This window comes from Lathamus discolor, chromosome 1, assembly GCF_037157495.1.
Source record: "Lathamus discolor isolate bLatDis1 chromosome 1, bLatDis1.hap1, whole genome shotgun sequence".
Taxonomy (NCBI): domain Eukaryota; kingdom Metazoa; phylum Chordata; class Aves; order Psittaciformes; family Psittacidae; genus Lathamus; species Lathamus discolor.
In genome coordinates, this window is record NC_088884.1 from 151582876 (window position 1) to 151604167 (window position 21292).

Sequence of the window (21292 nt, forward strand, 5' to 3'; positions counted from 1 at the left end):
ATGGTAATAACTAACAGACTTTAACCCCAATAGCTTTTGAAATGCAAAGCAGGCACTTCAGACATCAGTCTTTCCAGTATTTCATAACCCCTGGAAATGTAAGGGAGTTTTGCATCTTTACGTTTATGTAATTGAAACCTACTGAGTATGATGAAACTTTTTTTTAGTAACATTTTTAAAGCTACAACAAAAGACATACAAATGATCCTGGAAATCACAACTAAAGTTTGGGAGAGGCAGGAAGATCTATCTCACCAGTTTTTTTCTTTCTTTGTCCAGTACCCCAAAATAAGAGAAAAACATGTATGTCCAGAACACGCAGAATTTTATCATATTTACATATGAAGCTTTAATTACATGAATTAAGGTAGTGACACTTTAAAGCCAATTCTTACATTATAGTAGCTTTCCCTATGTTTAGAGGGCAATACTCCAGTAATATCTCTTGGCCTCCAAGAGAATAAGTGGTTAACTGCTGCTTGCCAGGTTTCTCAAATCTGTGGAGACAATAATCTTTTACAGAAGCATCTCTGCATTATTTTTAGTCCCTAGATGAAGAAAAATAAGATATCAGACATAAAACTACGGCTAGACAAGCTAAAAAAGTCTGGCATCTTAAAGCAAAGCTGAGATTGGAGCTATTTAAAATAACTAGGCAGGTTGGATAGGGGAAAGTTTTGCACAGTTTATTTTCCTAGCTTGATTTCCAGGGCCAGCCTTTACAAGAAAGCAACATGAGCATATACTTCTACTCTGTACTTGCTCTACATCCTTTTTAGGCACATTCAGCATTGTGAGGAATGTGTGGACTCCAGGCTCGAGCAGTGCTTGCTGCTCCCAGGGGGCTGGAGCTCAAGCCCTGCAACACAAATTTTGAGCAAGTTAGAGACCGGTTGTGAGTGCAATGCATGCAAAAGGCATTTTCTTTCATTTCCATCTCCACATAAGCCAGGAGTGATGTCTAAGGCTAGAAGGAGTCATTATATTAACAAGATTTATCCTTGTGTGAGTCAGAACATGGAGCTTCACCTGCAGGGTTTGAAATTTAAGTGATCTTTCAGACAGATCACTGGTTCTCCACTGAAGATTTCGGGAGGAGTAGTAAACAATTTCTGAATGTAATAGGACCGTTGATTGGAGAAACTGTTTCAGTAGAAATTGCCTGCCTGTTCTTGATGCCTACAATAAGATGTTAGGAAAAGATGTGCAAAGAATCCATCTGTCAGGGTATATCGGCTTGCTAGAAGCAGGTTCTGCTACCTCTTGAAGAGAAAAGGCTCAAGCCCTTAGTAAAATGGTGAGAAGTTTCCTTGTTTACAATGTAAGGAAATAAAGGAAATTAGTTGCTTAGTGTAACTTAGCATTAGTAGCTAGGTGTGCTGAAACCTCAGGCTGCAAGCTGTGAACTTTCACATAGATATGCTGAGCTTTTTACCTGCTCGAGTAGGAGGCCCCAGAGCTGGTTCACACCAGAAGATGAGGAAGCAAGGAAGGCCACTATCCCCATCAGCAGAAGCTGCAGCCTTAGAGATGAGAGAAGAAACAGCCCACCTAGAGACAGTGAAGAGACCCAATGGAGAGCAAGAATAGCCCACACCCTGATATTGTTATTGTACTGAACTGTCATGTGAGGAGCATGAAACTCTGGTTGTAAGGGCATAATTGCCCAGGGATTTCTTTGTTTAGGGTCCCTCTCCGGAGGCACCCAGCTCAAGCTGCTTTTACCACTGTGCCACTCAAATAAATTACTTTCTTGGACTTAAAGACTGAGACTCTGCTAGGGGTTAAGTCAGAGAAGATTAGTTAACATACAGCGTCAATGAAGACAACACTAGCTGTTCAAACATATTGGTTCTGGAAATTCTGAAAGTATTCTGTTGTTCAACCAAAAAATACTTAGGATTGAGACCAAAATTCTCACCCTGAAAGGTCTTCATTTTGGGGCGTAATCCTTCTTTATAACAAGAGCTACTTTGAGGGTGTTTCCTTTCCACCCGAAATGAGCCTGTATCCAGGAGCAGGTCTATTCTTAAGGCAGGGCATGACCTTACAACATAAAAGCTTTTACTTGTCAATATTTAATTCAACATTTACTAAATGGTAGGTAGATGCTAGGCTGACCTCACTGGAAATTACTTGGCAAAGATTTAACTAGCTTTAATCTACATGGAAGGTAATGTTGGAAATAACCCTAACATGATGATGACATTAAACTTATGGCTTATAAGTTTTTTTCTAAATGATGACATTCCAGACTTGCATGTGTAAATGAGAGAAAATGGTTAAAGTAACACTAATGGGCCAGCACAGCAAAGGGTAATTATTAACCACTTTTTCTTGCAAAGAACTGAGAAATACTCTGCTGTAGCTGATCCAAGGCACTGTTACGTAGCAGTCAGTAAAAAACTAGTTTTAAATATTAATAATTATTGTTCTGCTCCCCCATGTTAGACGTGTTTGTACTGATGCCTTTGGATTGGGAACTTTGAGGGTTTTAAACATGAAAGATTACAAAAAAAAAAAAAAATGGTCAGTGCCCCAGCTTTTCTCTCAAAACTGAGGTTTTGGAAGTGCAAGAACGTGATACATTTCCATCAAGGACATGCTGCCATAAAAGACACCAAATTCCAGTTTTGGGGTTTGACTAAGTGAGAAGGTAGATTTTTTATCTTTTGCCAGCAAAGTATTTCTGTACATGCTTAATTTTCCTATAGAATTAGGTTTAAAACTTAACTGTATACCAGTACTTTGCCAGATCAGGATATTTTTGTATGCAACTAAAATATAAGCATCGATTTCATTTACCAGTTTGAGACTGCATTTCTAAAGAGACCTATCTGCATAGAAACCAACTACATCTTTACATGGGAGTGAGCATTCACATGTATAGTTACAAACATTGTATACTTTCTGGCTATCACATTTACTTCAGCATTTTTGTTTCCAACTTCCTAAAAATGAAAAATTTCATCTTAAATCAGAAATTAAAATTTCAGACTGCTGCTTGAATATTTGGTTTGTGAGCTTTAATTTCAACTGGTTTGTAAAGATTCTCTCTTTTTTTCTGTTCTAATTTCTACTAAAAAAACCCCAAACCTTAACATCTTTCTTGTATAATATCTAACAAAGCAATTCTTGCTTTGTTTATCCTGTTCCTCAGCCATGACTGCATAAGTTGCCCTGGAGGTGGTTTCTCTGTATTCTTGCTCAGGTTGATACAGGCCAAATTTATAAGCTTGAATTTAAAACCTGTGAAAAGCCCCATTGGATCAAAGAGGCCTTCAGACCCTCTTTAGTCTGAAAAAAATAGATCTAGAACAAAGTGGGCTGCTACTCAGAGGTCATTGAATCGTGTTTTTTGAACAGCACATCTTCCCAAAGCTCACATTACCATGTATACCTGGTTTTACAATGTAGCAGTGACAGCTTTATATCCTTGTCTTGCTTATTTTCCTGTCCTTTTGCTAATCATAGGACATGCGGAGCAGCAAGTCCTTTCCACAAATGACAGATGTTACTAAGAAGTAGTGCACCTCGGACTTAAGATGCCACAACCTAATCACTTTGGATTAATTTAAAAGTTATGAAGATTTCAATTAAAATGTAGATTATTTAAAATGTAAATTCGATGTATATAGGTCTGGAAGGTATTATCTGTCATTTGTATCTGAGATAAAGGATCTGTTTGAAACTCACCTGTCTGTTCCCTCATTCTTACTCCAGAGAATGAAAAGAGAATCTCCCATTTCCTTGTAACCGCTGTGTTACAGGGAGCTAGAGTATAAGACTTAATTTTCTTCCCTATTAATTGTAAGATATTGGGTGACAAGTACAAAGACACTTTTAAATGAAATATACTAGGAGATCTGAGAGAGAAATTCTTTCCCATTCCTCAGAAATGATGTTTTCATTGATTAGCATCTTGTAACCAAAGGGTGCCTATGTTTAGCTGAAGTAAATCTGAGGGTAATATCTTTTGAGAACTTCACTGAAGTTTATTTTACAGGGTCAGAAGTGATCCAGAGGGGCTTCCAGAACAATCATAACCTGAAATACAAACCAAGCCCCACATGCTCAATAATGCCACCTTCCCTAAAATAACAGTTTCTTCATATCCCAGGCAGAATTTACAGTTTCAGCCAACTCACATCTGCACAGCTGCCTTTCTACCTAGCACATCTTAGACAGTTTAGCTTCTACAAGTTTATACATAATCCAACTAAATTAGCTATCAAGGTCCTTGAAGAAATGCTGATGAGGTTAATTTAATATATGCTGGATTTTCAAAGAAAGCAATACCCATGCTAGCAGGGAAAAGACAAAACAGAAAACACCTTTTTCACACCAAAGAGTGTTCTTATCTCTGCTTAGCTTTGGAATGTAAGAAATTGATAGCAAAAGCAAAGTCAGAACTGATACACACTTGTCGTGACCTGTGTTTTGTTTAGTATTTAAACTAACACTGATATGGAGCTCCTTTCTATGACACAAAGCCACAAGAGCAGACAAGGTAAATCTTTTTATGAACTATTGTGGGTTTTCCTGCTGTACAGTGTGTTTTGGCCCAGCCTTTTCCTGCTGTACAGTGTGTTTTGGCCCAGCCTTTCAAACTCTTGCAAAGGGGTGACTCCTGACAAGTCAATGATAACATCCTTGATGTCTTCCAGGCTTGCTTATATGTTTTCCTTTAAAATGAGTAGAACTATTGCTCAGTTGCCTTATTGCTCTGCATCCCATCTCTTTTCTGATGGAGCCAACAGAAAGATGTTTACTTTCATAAGCGTGAAGATTTCTACATTCCAACAGAATAATGGGGTTTGGTTTAGAGAAAAAGCACGCAGATGCATTAGGTTCATTGCCATGTCTAAATACCGCACAATCACAACACATCACTGTTACAAGCCATTTACAGCACATGGAATGCTGTGGGTGTTCCTTCACCTGGTCACTAATAACGAGGTAAAAGTATATGAATGTGAGTCCTAGCCTTAGGCACTTGCATTTCAAATGTTTATTGGTTCAAATGTGGGAAGCAAAGCTTTTTCACATTTTGTGCTGACTGAAACAAAGACCTTCTGTATAGTATTGCAGCCGTACAGGGCAGTTTGTTTTCTATTGGATAGAAAAGACGTATTGCATGAATTCCAGCCAAAACGTCATGATATCTTTGGTTTTACTGTTAATTATTTATTCCTTCTGAAAAAGTATAAAAGAGTTAAAGCTAGCTTTGAACTTAATTCAGTGATATAACTGTCCCTGTTTCAGAGAAGAGGGCTGCTGTAGCAGTCTTGAAGAGGGCTGCTCTGAACTGCACTGAACTTCAGAAATCACTGGGAGTGAAGAATACTTTGGATAAGTGGTGAGTAACAACTTGAAGTTGGACTTCATACTTTGGAGCAGCTTCTCAAATCTGGCAGTGTTCTCAATGGTTCGACTCAGGGAGAGTGGAATAAATTTATCTTGGCATAAACAAATCCTGTGACACTTGTAAATAAATAATTACCTGTGCTAGTCAGGTACTCAGTTTCTTTATCAGCAGTCATTAACTCTGAAATCTCTGTCTTCCTCTCCTGGTTAATAGATTTCTATGGAAAAGAGCTTTAATTTTTCTCCCAATTTATATTAAACCCCCAAAACCAAAAAGGCACTTTATTCTTAATAGAAATTCAATCTTTTCCCTTCTCAGTATGAGAGGTCGGATTGTGACTTGCATGGAATATTGAAATACAGATATAATAATTCATAATCTTGTAAAGACATTTCAGAACTGATACTACAGATAAAGGACAAAAGAGTCATACACATTTTTTAACACTACGTCAACTGCTGAGTTAAGAGAACAGGTATTTCTGGAAGCTGGGGTATCTACAGTATTTGAGATTAACTCTTTCCAAATAGGTCAGTAACATAGGAATGTCCTGTGCCAAATTAAAGACATGACACACCTGACTCCAGCAATGGTATTTTAATATTGGGACTGTTTGACATTTTCCATAAACAGTAGAAGAGGCATTGTCTTGTATGGTCTCATTTGCACCAGAATAGGTCTCTCTTAACAAAACTACTTAAGAATAAAATAATACTTTCATTTCTTAATGGAGTTCCATTATTTTAACCAGACAGCTATGTCACTTAGCAGGATCTAATACATTGTTCCTGATTTGGGGGGGACAGAAATTTGAAACATGCTCTTCACAATGGATGCTCTAATTAATCAATCTTTAAATTAATCAGTGGTGGGTTTCTTTCATGTATGTGTGATTTACAGTACCAGGGAGAGGAGCGCATTCATTGAAGTACACACCATATACCAGTGATAGAAGCATCTAGCTTTAAGCATAGGAAAGTCCTCAGCTTAAGTCTGTTACATTACATCTTATTAGATGTCAGTCTACTGTGGCCTAATAGGACTTACTGAATCTGTCTGGGTTATTTTTATATGTTTTCATGTTTTCCAAAGCTTTGTGATTCCCACCCTACTGCTGTGTTGTCTCTCTTAGTGTTTCTGTTTCCCATTTTTAAAAGAAACCAAAATATTCTATGCTACACATGAGAAATGTTTGCTCTGAGGAGGCCAAAGTCCTTTGCGTCTCTGAGAGGGATGCTGCTGGTTTATAATTACACGTGAATTTTGTCATCTGGAGGCTGTTCTTTTTGATTTCCATGTTTTCTCTGTCCATAGTGCAGTGCTGACACAGACATAATAGGCTGAGAAAGTTGGGGCTGCTCAGCCTGGAAAAGTGAAGGTTGCATGGGAACCTCACAGCAGCCTTTCAGTATCTGAAGGGGACCTATAAGGATGCTGGAGAGGGACAATGTTTACAAATATGTGAAGGGTAGGTGTCAGGATGATGGAGCTAGGCTTTTTTCAGTGATATCCAGTGATAGGACAAGGGGCAATGGGTGTAAACTGGAACATAGGAAGTTCCACGTTAACATCAGGAAGAACTTCTTTACTGTAAGAGTGACAGAGCACTGGAACAGGTTGCCCAGGGGGGTTGTGGAGTCTCCTACACTGGAGATATTCAAGGCCCGCCTGGACAAGTTCCTGTGTGATGTACTGTAGGTTACCCTGCTCTTGCAGGGGGGTTGGACTAGATGATCTTTTTAGGTCCCTTCCAACCCTTGGGATTCTGTGATTCTGTGATTCTGTGTGACTCTTCATTAGGAGCTGTAGTGACAGGACAAGGGGTAACGGGTTAAAACTTAAACAGGGGAAGTTTTGATTGGATATAAGGAAGAAGTTCTTCACTGTGAGGGTGCTGAGGCACTGGAATGGGTTGCCCAGGGAAGATGTGAATGCTTCATCGCTGGCAGCTTTCAAGGCCAGGTTGGACAAAGGCTTGGATGACATGGTTTAGCGTGAGGTGTCCCTGTCCACGGCATGGGGGTTGGAACTAGATGATCTTAAGGTCCTTTCCAACCCTAACTAGTCTATGATTCTATAGTCTTTCTACAGAGGTAATATATTTTGCACTTGTGAGACAAACATGAAAGCCATGTATGCCCATCATGAGGAATTTGTGTCAACAGAGCCTTTTCTATTGCAAATAAACAGCCTCAAGCTTGCTTGTGTTGTGCCTAGGGTGGAGAAACCAGTGGCTTGGTGTAAGTCCAGGCCCATCTGAACAAGACAGCAAACGGGCCCTGACTGGCACTGGCTAAAACAGTGTTTTATGCTCAGACTGGACAACAGCAATAACTGATTTATTTCAGGTCTTATACTCTTGCTAGGTTGAGTTTTTTTCTCAGTAATTGTGGCTTATAACTCAGTTTTTCTGAGATGGTCAACTCTGTGATGATTTTGTAATACATCACAATAAATGTGTCTATTTAAAACTGAGTTCACCTGAAACTGCTTCCTTCACTCTTTTATTTTTTGTGGTCATGACAGATTTCTAACAGCTTTTGTTTTTCCTGATTTGCAGTCAGATAATGACTGCTCAATGTTCAATGGAAGTTCAGAACCAAACCCAGATGACAGTAGGTTTATTCACACTTCTCTCAAATCAGTTTTCTGTGCCAGTCATAAGGCTTCTGCTCTGTGAACTGCTGAGCCACCCTTGCCAAGGCTAACAAATTGTAGGATTCAGTTGGATTGAATGTCCTACTAATGAACTCAACCTGTGCACAGCTATATAAACCACTGGATACGTCAGTTAGCAAACTGTAGCTCTGATTGTAATGCTGAAAAGGAAGGTGACCCCTGACCTGATTAAATGAGCCTTTCCTGAGTAGTGGGCCACCTTCTGACTAACTGTACAAGCTAGGGAGCAGGCAGATCTGATCTTCCATGATAAAGAATGAATTACGAATGAATATTTCTGGATCCACAACTTAAGCAACTTACCTAGTACTAGCAATATGAACTTCAGGAGGAAGGAATACACTTTCCTGCCCTACCTGTTGAAACTTTTCAGGAGCGGCCACCAGCAGCAGCAGTGCAAATCTCAGACTTTCATTCCTGTAAGCGGAACGTCACTTCTTTAGATTTTGTCAAACTGCAATTCGAAGATCAGGTTTCTGCTTGCTGTAATCATGTCTCTTCCCTGCACACAAGTCAATATGACTGCAAAAAAAAAAAAAAAAAAAGCAAACAACAAACCAGTGACGAATCCGTGCAGGATTTCAGCGATTTCGACTCACTCCCTCGTCCAGATTTCTTATTTTTGCATCACATTGGATGTCTGCCCTGGACATGGTAACATTCCTTTTTCTACAGTCGAGTGGATATGTTCAAAGAGCTGTGAAATGAGGATTAGTCTGAACACTTCCACAGATGGTGTACTGCTAGCAATTAAACTTCTCAGACACAACAGACATACCTTCAAAGTGTTTTAAAGATGGCTCAAAGTCCAAGACAAAGATTCAGCCATATAAAAAAAAGAATTCGGCAACGGGAGGCAGACACCAGTTATCTTTGCTAGTGGCTTAGCTGTGAAGTTGAGTTATGTCTCTTTAGATGATAAGTTTGTTTGTGACTGAGCCTGTGCTGTTTCAGTACCATACCTCACACATTCTTTGTCTTAAATTACAGTCTAAGAATGCTTTTTTCATGCTCTGTCTTCATTAGTTTAATTTTCTACATTATCTGTATATGAAATAAAGTATAGCAGTGAGCAACTCTGACATTATTTTTGGTGTGCTTGTTGCATGTGGTATGGGACAAATGAACTGATTGATGATGAGGTTAGCATCTCTCCTATAAACTGAAATACTTTTGCTTTGGAAGCTCTTTTTGAATAGTAGTTTAGCAGGAATTGACTAAAGCCCTTTGCAGCAGAGGGCAAGGAGTTTTGCAAGTTTTTAGTATTGACTGCACTGAGAGGTAGAGAGGGAAGAAAGCAGTTTTTCTGGCTTTAGCGCTTACAGGATGCCGCTACATCTCCAGCTTCTCTTGATGAAAAGCCCAGCCTAATTTCTTGGAACTGTCTGATACAATGGCCCCAGCATTGCCAGTGGCATGCTTCTATCAGACACAATTTCTTCTCAGAAAACCTTTGTGATGGCCTCAACACAATTTCCACTCCAATGTGCTGTTTACTGAATTGACTGTTACAGCCCATGTATCATATTTTAATATCTTCTAGACTCTTGTCTACAAGACAGCTTGCATTCAAGACTGCATCTGCCATTACATAATGACCAAGTAAGCAAAGATCTTAAAATGTGCTGTCATCTCAAGATATTGAGACAGAAGAACCCAGTAATCCATATTCCAAAAGAAATGAACAGACGGACAGACAGCCCAAGGTCATACAGTGAAGCACAGTGTAAACAACAGATAATGCATGCTCTCCGAAATCCCAGATATCAGTTTATTACTAAATGGCGATTAAAGCATCCTTCAGCATTATTAAAGCACATACAGTGTTGCTCTGGCAAGAATTTTCTTGATAGAGCAGTAAACAAATGGGCCCCTCTTTGCAAATGTCCTCAGGCAATGCCTCAGCTAATATAAGGTCTAATAATCATTAGAATCACACCACCAATTATTCCAAATGTCCTGACTGCAACCCATAGCAATGTAGTTCCACATGATTATCTGAACTTCTTTTGTAGTTGCGGCTGGTCTGATGCTCCGATTCAAATTGAGACAGTGTGTCCACTGAAGGGCCTGATACCATTGCTTTTTTCCCTTCCTGCTTTAGTTGCATTAGCAACTACTGTACATGTGCTGCCCTCTGAGCAGGCTGCTTCAGCACCGTGAGCATGTATGTTTCAGTTACTTTCAACCACATTCAGTTGGTTGCTGTTGCACCTTCCTGTACAAGGATCTGACTTTTGAAAGGAGTGTCTACACTTCTCACAGGCTTTTTCAAATCCTTCCTGGGTCAGATTTATGGTTTTATTAAAACCCTCACCTGCCTCAGCTGAAAAATACCACAATTTTCCCTCTTTCTTTCCTCAGCTATTCCCTAACAAGGTAACAGAATGGAGAACAAACAGCAAAGCAATGGTGACACGAAAGAAAATAACCTGGAGAAGAAAAAACTGGTGAGTGAATTCCCCAAATCTTCTGTCAACACATTTCTTTGCTATCTGGGGAGTGGAGGCAGAAAGTAACTATTTGGAACCTATATAAATACTTGCAGGCACAGGCCAGTGTCCTAAACACAGGAATGCTGCTGTTCCCTTTCTGCCTTTAGTACCTGGACTGCTGGCGGGCTTACTGTGAGACCGTACCACAGGACTCTCAGTTCTTCCTGTGTTATTCTTTATACATGTCTGGTTTTGAACTAGCCAGGTTTAGGGACTAGTTCAAAAGGGTTTAGGTAAAATATTCTGGGATTCCTTAACTTTATAGGATAGACTAAAACCTCTGGTTTTGTGGAGGGACTGTGTCACTGAAGACAGTGGTAATATTTTGGAAGAGAATCTCTGTGCCTTCAGAAGGAAATCTTGGGAGGATGTATTCTGTGGGGGAAAAAAAAAGCTTTGATTTAGACTCTGACACTTTTCTCATACAAGAACCCATAAAGCTGTGTATTTTCCCCATCTTTCCCCTTCTGCTCTGACATGTTAGAGAAGAGCAAAATAATGCTTCTTTCCATAAGAACATGGAGATTTGAGCAAGGGGAAGCTGACAGGATGCAAATTTGAGTGGTACAAAGAGTAGCACATGTTTAGTTTCTGTAACTTACTAACAGCAATTGTAAAAGGCCAAAATGTGAGTGCATTAAAGTAAGAAATAATGTACATATTAATCACACCATCCATATTATTTGTATTTAAGTATGAACTAAATTGCTTTCCCTGAGCTGTATGAAATGAAACTTAAATAAAACAGAAGTATCTGATTCATCTCAAAACACTTTATGGATTTTAAAGGCTTGATTATCCTAACTTGACTCTTTTACTGCTTATGACCATTCAAAGACATTACAAATGATGTACAGATCATCTGTGTATGCTGATGTTTCTTTATATATGACAATTTTACATGTTGATGAATAGCATCTGGCTTTCTATTTAAACACCACTCAGTCTGATCTTTGTCAATGACTCTTCAAAGTTGCTGCATCATAAACCGCTTTCAAGCCTGCAGTGCTTTATGGCATTATATTCTCTGTGTCTCCGAGAGCTCTGAGCTATTTGTGAGAGGTATGTAGCATGTCAGAAATGGAAACAGCACAGATTTACACCAATATTAACAGCAGCCATCTGGGAATAGTTCCCAGATGCACTTAATACTCATCCCTTGCCGACTAGGAGGTGTAGTTTAAATCTTAGCGGGTCAAAATCCCCATGTTTGCAAACAGGCACCTTCAAAAGCAGTAGCTGAGAGCTTTTACCTTCCCCGGGTAGCATGCCTAATCTCCACCTGTTGCACAGCAGTAGTGCGACGCCCCAGATCCAAACCTCCAAACCTCCTAAGGCTGTGGAAACGTCCCTACGGCTTGTGGATAACATCTTAATTAGCTGCAAGTCTTGTGATATCTTCACTTTGAAGCCCCAGCAACACGAGAAAACTCTTCCCTTCCCGACTCCCGCGTCTGCTTACAGCAGGGCAGCCCCGGTTTCCAGGCGGCAAGGCTGATCCCCAGCTCCTGGGCCCCTGTGGGGGCTGTGAGGGACCACCTCGCCCTGCCATTTCCCTGCCTAACCTGCGCTGCTGTGTAAATCCCTGCTGAGGGAAGGGGCCTGCCGGGAAACCGCACGCACGGCACTGGGCACGCACATTTGCTTAAGTTATGTGCGAGCCCGCAGATAAATGAGCCCGAGCTCCTCCATCCCCTCTCCCTGCCCGCAGCCGTGGCTATGTCCCTCTCCCCTCCCGTAGCCATGCACTCCAGCGGCCGGCGCTGCACTCCCGGGCCGTGCCCCCCTGCCGCGGCGCCCCCGGAGCACAACGCGCGGCCCTCCCGCGGCCGCGCCCCCGCTGCGCCCCGCGGAGATGTGCGGCCGCTGCGCACGTGCGGCGGCGGCATGGAGCGTGCGGTGGGGCCCGAGGCGGACACGCTGGTGGCGCGGGGAGAGGGGGGTGGCCGCCGCCGCGCAAGCAGGAGCGTAAGTAGCGCGGGGCGGCGCGGAGTCTCCCCTTGTTTCGGGAAGGAGCGCGGCTGTATAAGCTGAGGGCCACCGGCGGAGCGGGCAGCGGGGCGGGGGCGATCCCGGCGGCGAGGGCGGGGAGCTCGGCCTTGCGTTGCCCGCGCACTGGGGACGATCAACCGGGCTGGGGACGGTTTCGGTGCTTTCCCAGCGTTGGCGGGGACGAAGGAAGAGCCAGGCTGGTGCACGGTGGCCATGGGAGCCGCAGTCACTCGCCGCTGCTCTCCGGCGAGCGGGGCAGAGCTCAGGTTGCACGGCGGCGGCGCCGAGCCCTTCCCCGCTCGGAAAGTTGTTGGTGCCGGTGCCGGGGAGGCCGGCGGCGGGCAGAGCTAAAAATACCGCGGCGGCCGAGCCGGGACCCAGAGGACGGGAGGAGGGCAGCGCCGGGGCTGGCGTGCCCGGACGGGGCGGGCGGGTGGCGGAGGGAGCGGAGAGGGCGCTGGGGCTTCGCCGCCCGCAGCGGCAGATCCTCGGGGCAGGGACAGACCCTTGGGGAGAGCAGCGGAGTTTTCCTCCTTCGGCAGCACCGTGTCCCTGGGCACACCTGCCAGCAGCGCCCAGCGGCCGCTTTCCGGGCTAGAAGCTGCCTGTGTGCTGAGTGCTTCCGTAAAACTAAGGGATCCGGGTAAGGTGCCTCAATATCCAGCTTCCCAATATCAATAGGAAGTCTTAGCAATATCTGTTTAAGAATCTTAAAACTTCCTTATGTACGTGTCCAGTGTTTACCACTGACAGTTATGTTTAATCTGAGATGGGGGTTATAACTAGCTAGCTAAAGTACAGTATTCTAAACGGTGTTTTGAAAACTGAAATGCAACCTGTCACACACCTAAAAAGAAGAAAAAAGGGCAATTAGTAGCCTACACGAATGTTACACTGCATGCTGAACAAGGGCGGGAGCTGCGGAAAACAACTTCCAGCGCACTGTGCCCTGGGATCTGTGGTAACACCGAAACTGTGGACTTTCACAATTAAGCAGCTCTCAGGTACCTGGAGGTCTCTGCTGTGCAGCTCCCCTGACTGAGCACTGATCGCTGTGGTGGCGGTCACACCTACCTGCCCTTGCGCTGACGGCAGAGACGTGTGAGCACACGGGTGGCGGTGAAGTTAAGGAACACCTATGAGGGAGGAGTGGTTGCCTTCTTGTTTCCTGGTCCACTGTAAAGCACATAAAAGCTTTTCACTGCCACCACCCCTTTTGTTAACATTGCCACAGGGTTAATATTTTTCTTAAGCAACAGTTTGATTTCTTTTTGTCATTCTTGCTTCATTGTGATTTCATCTTTCATCTGGCATTGCTGAAATCTGAGCAAATATTTAAAACAGCGTATGAGGGAACAGGTCATGGAGAAGTTGAATTTTGTGTTCCAAGAACTGTAAAACTCCGAATCGAGTAAGTCCGAGGGTTTCAGCAGCAGGCTGTATACTTGGAAAATTCTTGGTAGTGAAGCAGGTTCTAAACCCAGCTATTTGCAACACTTAGAGATAAAACGGATGCGGGGTTTCTAATTTGGCAGCGCTTCAGTGATTTGTCCTGCATTATCTTTCACTTCTTAGCCTCATGTGCATATAATGTGACTGTACTGAAAGGTTTAAGCATTCACTGGAGTTTTTAATAAACACCAGGCTATATGATCCGAACAATTTTGTTTGCAGGATTTTTCTGATGGGTTTAACATTGTTGGAGTAGAGCCCTTTAGCAATATTGCATCAACCACACAGCACTTGTGAACTTGTGCTTATCATTTATGAACCCTCTGGGAGCAGCCTACTAGTCCTCCAGGAATATTTTCCTCAGCGTCCTTGGTTCAGTGTGGTAGCAATTTCTCCTAAGTGTAGGAATGCTTGTGCATAGTTGAGAAATAATGGATACCTAATATAAAGTGTTATCTCCAGAAGTAAATGAATCCTTATGTTAAAATTTCTACTTTTCATCACCTAAATAACAGTGTAAAGCTCTGTGTGTGTGTGTCAGGCTCATTTTAAGAACCTGGCTTATAATAATAAGTTGTATTTGGCTTATGCAGTGAAGTCAGTGGGATTTCTTACACAAGGCTTTTCTCTATGTACACTTCCTCCTAACGTGACTGGGAACAGGCTGGCTAACGAGCTGTATAATCTCTTAAAAAGTTCTCACATGGTGTGAAGAAGTTCAAACCACTCAGCTGTCCCACAGGGCACATTTGGAGCCCTCAGGAGCAGCAGCTGCAGTTCATGGCAGACCCAGCGTGTGCTGGGATGTACTCTGCGGTCCCTGCCCTGGCACCCCGGTACCTCGTCTCTTCTTCACAGATCTCTGGTGACAGTGTGCGACATGTTAACAACCGCTGTGTGTTCACTTACCCAGTTGTCCCTGTGAGGCTGGTGGAGCTTGCTCCAGTTCATTGTCACTGCACATGTGCTAGCTACACAACCCTACTTCATGCTCCAGATCTTCCAAAGTGGCAACACAGCTTTGTGCAGTTGACAGGTTGTACTGACTCATTAACCTGTTGTCTGCTGAAAGTGATGTAACTGAAGCTGAGTTTAGCAGGCCTGCTTAAGCAAGTCTTTCTCCTTTTCAAAGGATTGAGGCTTCAGTGGGTAATGAGGCTGGGCGTAAAATGTCAGTGAGCTGTGCCTGAAATTCTGAATTCTTAGCAGTTGGTTTGGTTTTTAATTCGAATATGTTAAAAGATATCTACTTCAGTGTATTCTGAAGTCAAGGAAGGTGATTTGTCTTCCCTAATTTACAAAATGACATTTACAATCAACCAGCCACCGTAACACGAACTTTAACTTCTCTTGGGAATGGCGGTGATCACTTCTGCCACGCTCTGTAATTCAGCAGGAGAAGTAAATGGAAGAAAGTTGATACTGGAGAAGGTGGAAAGGACCCTTATATGCAAAATATTTCAAATCACAGCATTGATCAGATCAATTCTACCTTTCATTCAGCAGCTGATGTGGAATTCCTGGCTAAAAACAGGATGAGAAGGATGGAGGGAGGAAACCTGAGAGGGGAGAGGTGTCTGGGGAAAAAGAGCAATTGGCGTTTCCACTGGAAAGCGTAGGTGTGCGGCAGCAAATTACAGTTGGAGACTTACATTTGGGTTACCAACCCTAGTTTGTGGACAAAGTTTTAATTTTTTGGTCACAATTTCACTGATCCCTATACTCACGGGAGGGGAAGGCATGCCATTTCACAGGTTTCCAGCTAAGCCGGGTCTACCCACAGGTAGGTGGTCTACCTGTTGCATCAAATATATGCTACTCCTTGCTTTGTGTTAGGGATATATTTCCAGCAGTTTCCTTTACTGAGAATATTCTTCTCCAGCATTTTCCTTTTTGGTGTGAGGGCTGACGGATGCTTGCAGCAAAACTCTGTGAGGCTGAAAGAAGTCCAAATGTTTGCTTACACCTCAGTAAATGTTAACTGAGATGTTGTCACTTAAAATCTTCTGATCCTCGAATTGCAGCAAGGGGAAGTATTTCAGGTTGTTATTTTGCAGTGACATCTTGCAGGAGGTATGCAAGGTAGTGTAAGTAGAGTCTAAAACCTGAGGTGTGTTGATTTGAAGTGTTGATTTAAAGTGTACTAACAGTGGCTGCATCTTTTCTCTGTTTTTCAGAATTGGTCTGGGAGTCTTATTGTAGCCTCTTTAACTGGTGCTTTTGGGTCGTCTTTTCTTTACGGTTACAATCTCTCGGTGGTGAACGCTCCTGCAGCGGTAAGTGACTGACAGAGCTGGAATTTAGAATCAGCAGAGGGCAGCCGTGCCCAGCTGGTGTGTGCTCATCAGCATCCTGCTTCTACATCCTTCCTCGTGTAGCAGAAGAGGTTAAATCTCGTACAGTAACTCTGCTTTGCCGGAAAACTTCTTTCTGCTGTCCATGAGGTTTTCATAAGCTCAGTAGCTGTCAGGAAACTAAATGCCGTTGTTGAGGTGAGCAGTTCACACCCTTTGCTTCTCATGCTTCCCAAGCCCAGACTAATCCTAAATCTTGCACACTTTCGAGGAATAGGGTGTTTCTAATAGTATTTCTTTCTGACTAGTGAGTATTTGGTAGCTCTGTGCACATGTTCAGCAACATTCATTCACATCATTCAGCTCTGGAGGGTTGCACAGCATTTCATTTCTACAGTACTGATATTATAAATAATGCCTCTGGCTTCCTCTTAAATAATGGGCTTCTTTGCCTGCATTTTGTGGTGATGCCTTGTTTGATTATGAATTCAAAACTGCTGTGTTGACCACCCATTGGCTGCAACATATGGAAGAGATTTGCTGAAGAGAGTACTGCGAAATCAGTGTTCAGCATCTGGGGGTTTTCATTTAAATACCAGTTATCACAAATAAAGATGGGAACATTTTGTTTTTACAATGGCTGTCTAGAGATGCTCTTAATTCAACCAAGCACATCGGTAAGCAGTTCAGTGGAGTTGCAAGCAACACCATTTTGAAAAAGTAGCAAGTAAATTTGGGGAGCTAACCGTAGAAATAATCCCACTCAAAATAGTTCCTATCCAAACTTAAGCTCCTTCTTTTATGGAAATCTCTTCTTAAAATGTGTGGCTATGTTTCCACCTGAATAGGTCAGTCACATTAAAAATGGATGCAATATTTATTCAAATAATGAAAGAAGATTTTTTTAGTTTCCTTCATATGGGTATTTTATTTGGTAAACTTATGACCCAAAGGACTAGGAAGAATCTCACCCTGTAGGAAGTTTTAATTGTCCGCTTCATAACTTCTTGGAATTTTCTTGAAGTTCTTGGTACTTTTTGCACTGATAACACAGGGTTGAACAAATGGAATATTTATTCTAGTGTGACATGTCTAGGCATCACTTCACCTTGCAGTCATCAGAAGATAAACACAGAATCCTAGAATCATAGAATGGTTTGGTTTGGAACGGCCATTAAAGATCATCTAGTTCCAACCCAGTGCCATGGACAGGGCCACTTTCCACTGGAACAGGTTGCTCAAAGCCCCCTCCAGCCTGGCCTTGAACACTGTCAGGGATGCATGAGTGTCTTTCTGTAGACTGTTGAGTATCTTCTGCCCCTGCTTACTTCAGTACAATTTCTTTTGATGTCTAAAGTCTTCCAACCTTACTGTAGGACTGTATGGCGCTTTAAGATGTATTGAAAAAATGCTTGATAATGACTGTTGACAAAAGCATGGGATGTTTCAGGATCCTGCAGCTGAACACATCAGCACAATGAATAAGCTGGAGCAGGGGTTTCATTTAAGACTGAAGCATTGAAAAAGTATTAGTAAATTCTTGTGTATAGTATCTTTTGGTGCTGAAAGTTGTGCCACCCCATCGAACCGCAGGGAAACACTGCAGCTCTCACCAGTGAGGTCATCTCATAAGGTGGAGTCAGTCCAACTTCCTTTTTATTTTAAGGTGGGAATAAACTGCCCGTACTCTGCTTAGAGCACAGATCACTTCCCACTCAGTCCCCTGCTTTTCTGTGAGAAAGAGCAGTAGCCCACTACAGGTGTGCTTCCCCCTGCACACAGCACTTGGCCACACAAGAAACCCAGAAATAGAAGCCTTCATGGGCTTGCTCAAAGAGTTACCATTTATTAAAAACATATGGAAGCATTTGGCAGTAGGAAGACAAGTGCTTTAATTGAATACAAGTTGAAGATGTCTTTTTCTGAGTCGAATTTCTACAACTCATTTCATGGACTGATTGTGGGCAAGGTCTGAAGAACAAAGATGTGCTTTGTGCTCTTTACAGGAGGTGAAATCTCTGCTACTTACTGCCATGCAGTGCTTGCCCCCTTCCTGCGGGCAGCTGCAGCTCTGCATTCCTTTGGGAGCTGATACAGGGAAAGGGAATCTATTGCAAATATGTGTGGCCTGCTGTGTCAGCCAGTGCCATAGTTGTTATTGTGTGTGAGTGACCTTTGTAACTAAGGGTAAGACAAAGAAAATATTTCCATTGTATTTAAAATATATCCCTTTTATATGTATATACTTTATATTCCCCTCATATTTCCCACCATACCACTACTACTTAAATGAACTGAGGCAGGAGAATATGAGATACTGATATCAGTCTCAGCTACCTTTCCTTGTAGGCTTTGGATAGGGACTAAAATTTTTGTATACAGGTTTATGCCATTAGAATTGTTCAGACAACTGGTTAAAATCCCAAAAGAGCCTTTCCACAGAATTCCATGGGTTCAAATTTGGTGGATTTGTTGGATCTGATCTGTTTTGTTTCATGTGTAACTCCTCAAAACCTGTATGTGCTATAGCTTCCCATTTACTGGCAATGGGAATTCAGATGCAGGTGATGTACATACCAGCACATTTATTTGTTACTACTGAGTGTTGTCGTTTGTTCTTTCTTTAATATTTGCTGTTATTTGATGTCTCCTCTAAATAATAAAGCTATGCTGAGAAAATTAGTCATAACACAAGAAGAGAATAATTTCCATACTATTTGTAGCCATTATCATTAGCTAGAAATGCTAATCGTGTTCTAAAAATGTTTTATTTTAGTAATCATTACTGTCAGAAATTAAGTTCAAATAAACAAGAAGGTACCCGAATCTAAATATAATCTATGTTTTGGTGTGGAAGAGATAAGATGTATTACTTGATATAATGGCAGATTAATTTGGAAGTTCATTATGAGCTTATTCTAAATGGACCATGCACCAAATTGACTTTTTGCTATGAATTGTAGGGTTTTCTGTCTGTTCATATGGAAACATAGAAAATAGGATGGGAGAAATATCGCTGTCCTCCTTTTAATTCAGGGCATAAAACACCCACTAGAAACTTGATAGAAGGAATACAAGAAGTGCCATGTTTTTTAGGTACTTTGCATGTGGAGAGGTGGTGTTTCAAACTAAATAAAGTCCTCACGTTGAATAGTCGTCGTGTCCAAGGCTGGAATACCCGAAGTCTGAAATTCCTCATTTGAACAGGGAAAATGTAGTGTTAAGCTGATAGTGGTGAGTCCTACCCCAGGATAATTTAGTACCTGTGACATGCTGGAGGAGACCTGAGAAGAAACTGGGGAAAAGTGCCAAGATTACACTTTGTGGTACTACAGAGCTTGTTGAAGAGTAGTAGCACAGATGGGCGAGAGTGTTACACAAGCGTTGTGTGCCCTTCTGCAGTAGTGACCACCTGCAACTGCATCCTCCCCAGAGCATCAGACATCACAGTGACCTCAGAGCTTTGCTCGAGTTCAAAATGGGAGGAGCATAAGCATGAAGAGGCTTGACTAAAGAGGAAGTAAGCAGGAGATGTCTATACAGGTGATACATGTTATACTGGAGCTATGGCATCCTTACCTGTTAGAAAGATGAATAAACTTTGGTGTAATTAAACATCATCAGGGAAGGGAAGTTATTAAAAGGCATTCTTCAAAAATCTGCAGTTGTGCACATGTCAGGAGGGCAGAAAAAAGAATATAAACTTTGGGACACTGAAGGCTAAAAAAGTGAGCTGGCCCTGGAGTTTGGGTACTTTGAGCAGGCACAAAAAACGTCCAGACAAAAGGCTCTGTGATACGAGGCTGGTAGGAGGAAGCTAAAAAAGGCTGTTCAGAAAATACAAGCATAGGACAAGAAACCTGAATTAATGTTTTGAACTGGAAAAGCCTAGGCAGGTCCCACACTGGAACCTTCTTTATAGGGGATGTATTGGAGATAAATTAATGATAATAATTACTGGAATAAAATTAGTGCTAATTTTTTGTCAGGTTGCCAAAATAGCTTAACATCTGTTCAAGACTGAAATAATAACTCAAAATATAGGCTTCATATCATAGTTCAGCTTATTTTTAGATAGCCTTAGTAACAGAGAGACTGAGAGGGTTACCGTGTCTTTAAGAAAAGGGTAGTTTTTAGGGGTAAAATTTGGAACATATATGCTAAGAATTAGTAATTTGTACCTGACAAACTAGCAGAAACTGTAGTAGAAAAATGAGAATCTGGGGAAGAGCTGGAATGGTTATTGCAGAGGAAAACTGTCACTCGGACATCTGTCAGAGTTCTCAAGAGATTCAAGAGGCACTTGGACTTTCTGAAGATGCGGTGGAAGGGCCCTTGTGGAGGGCTGTTAAGGAAATTAAGCTGCTATGGGTGAAAGGTGTAGGTCTTGATGGCTGAAGAGCTACAAGATAGGTCTAGGTTTTAAGTTCTGAAGAGAGCCAGCTTGTTTGGCAGATAGATTCATATCAGCCTGATTTCATGTTTGATACATCTTTCATTACTGAAAATAAATTGCTTACTTTGTTTAGCAACCTGGTCTTTGTTCAAAAAACAACAATGTAAATTTGAAGATAAGATATAACATATTTAGAAAAATTATTTGGGATTCTTAATTTTAATGGTGCCATGCAACTAACTCTTTTTGACTGATACTGTAGGCTATCAAACCAACCGCTGTCAGCTCTTGCCTTCTTCCTCTTGGCTGTAAACTCTTTGGTAGAAAAAGCTCATCTTTCATTGCTTGGCTTAGTAGGTCCTTGATTTTGTGTGGCTGCCAGATGTGGGAGTGTCATAAATACAATGCAAAAGTGGAAACAGCCTCCCTTCTTCTACAATCCATTAAAGCCAATTATTTTCAATTCACTCCATCTTTTTTTCCTAGTGTTATGATGAAGAATTTGTAGAATCGCTCACTTCTGCAATACTGGCCCTTTGGAAAAAATAGACTAGTGAAAAGCACTTAGTTTTGAGCAAATCTGAGATCTTAAGGTCCTTTCCAACCCTAACTATTC

General features: G+C 41.9%; 1 protein-coding gene across 3 annotated transcripts in view; it reads left to right on the forward strand.

The window, feature by feature from the left end:
- The window catches only part of SLC2A9 (solute carrier family 2 member 9), a 122933-nt gene that overhangs the window by 10480 nt on the left and 91161 nt on the right, over window positions 1–21292 (forward strand). Inside the window, exons 2-4 of one of the 3 annotated variants that reach the window (XM_065659346.1) lie at window positions 5266–5359; window positions 10412–10497; window positions 16164–16262. In XM_065659346.1, coding sequence (XP_065515418.1) covers window positions 10435–10497; window positions 16164–16262 — 162 coding nt within the window. In that variant the 5' untranslated portion in view covers window positions 5266–5359; window positions 10412–10434. Of the gene's footprint in view, window positions 1–5134; window positions 5360–10411; window positions 10498–12429; window positions 12511–16163; window positions 16263–21292 lie in introns of those variants that run through there. The other 2 variants (XM_065659336.1, XM_065659329.1) reach the window with 2 other exon arrangements.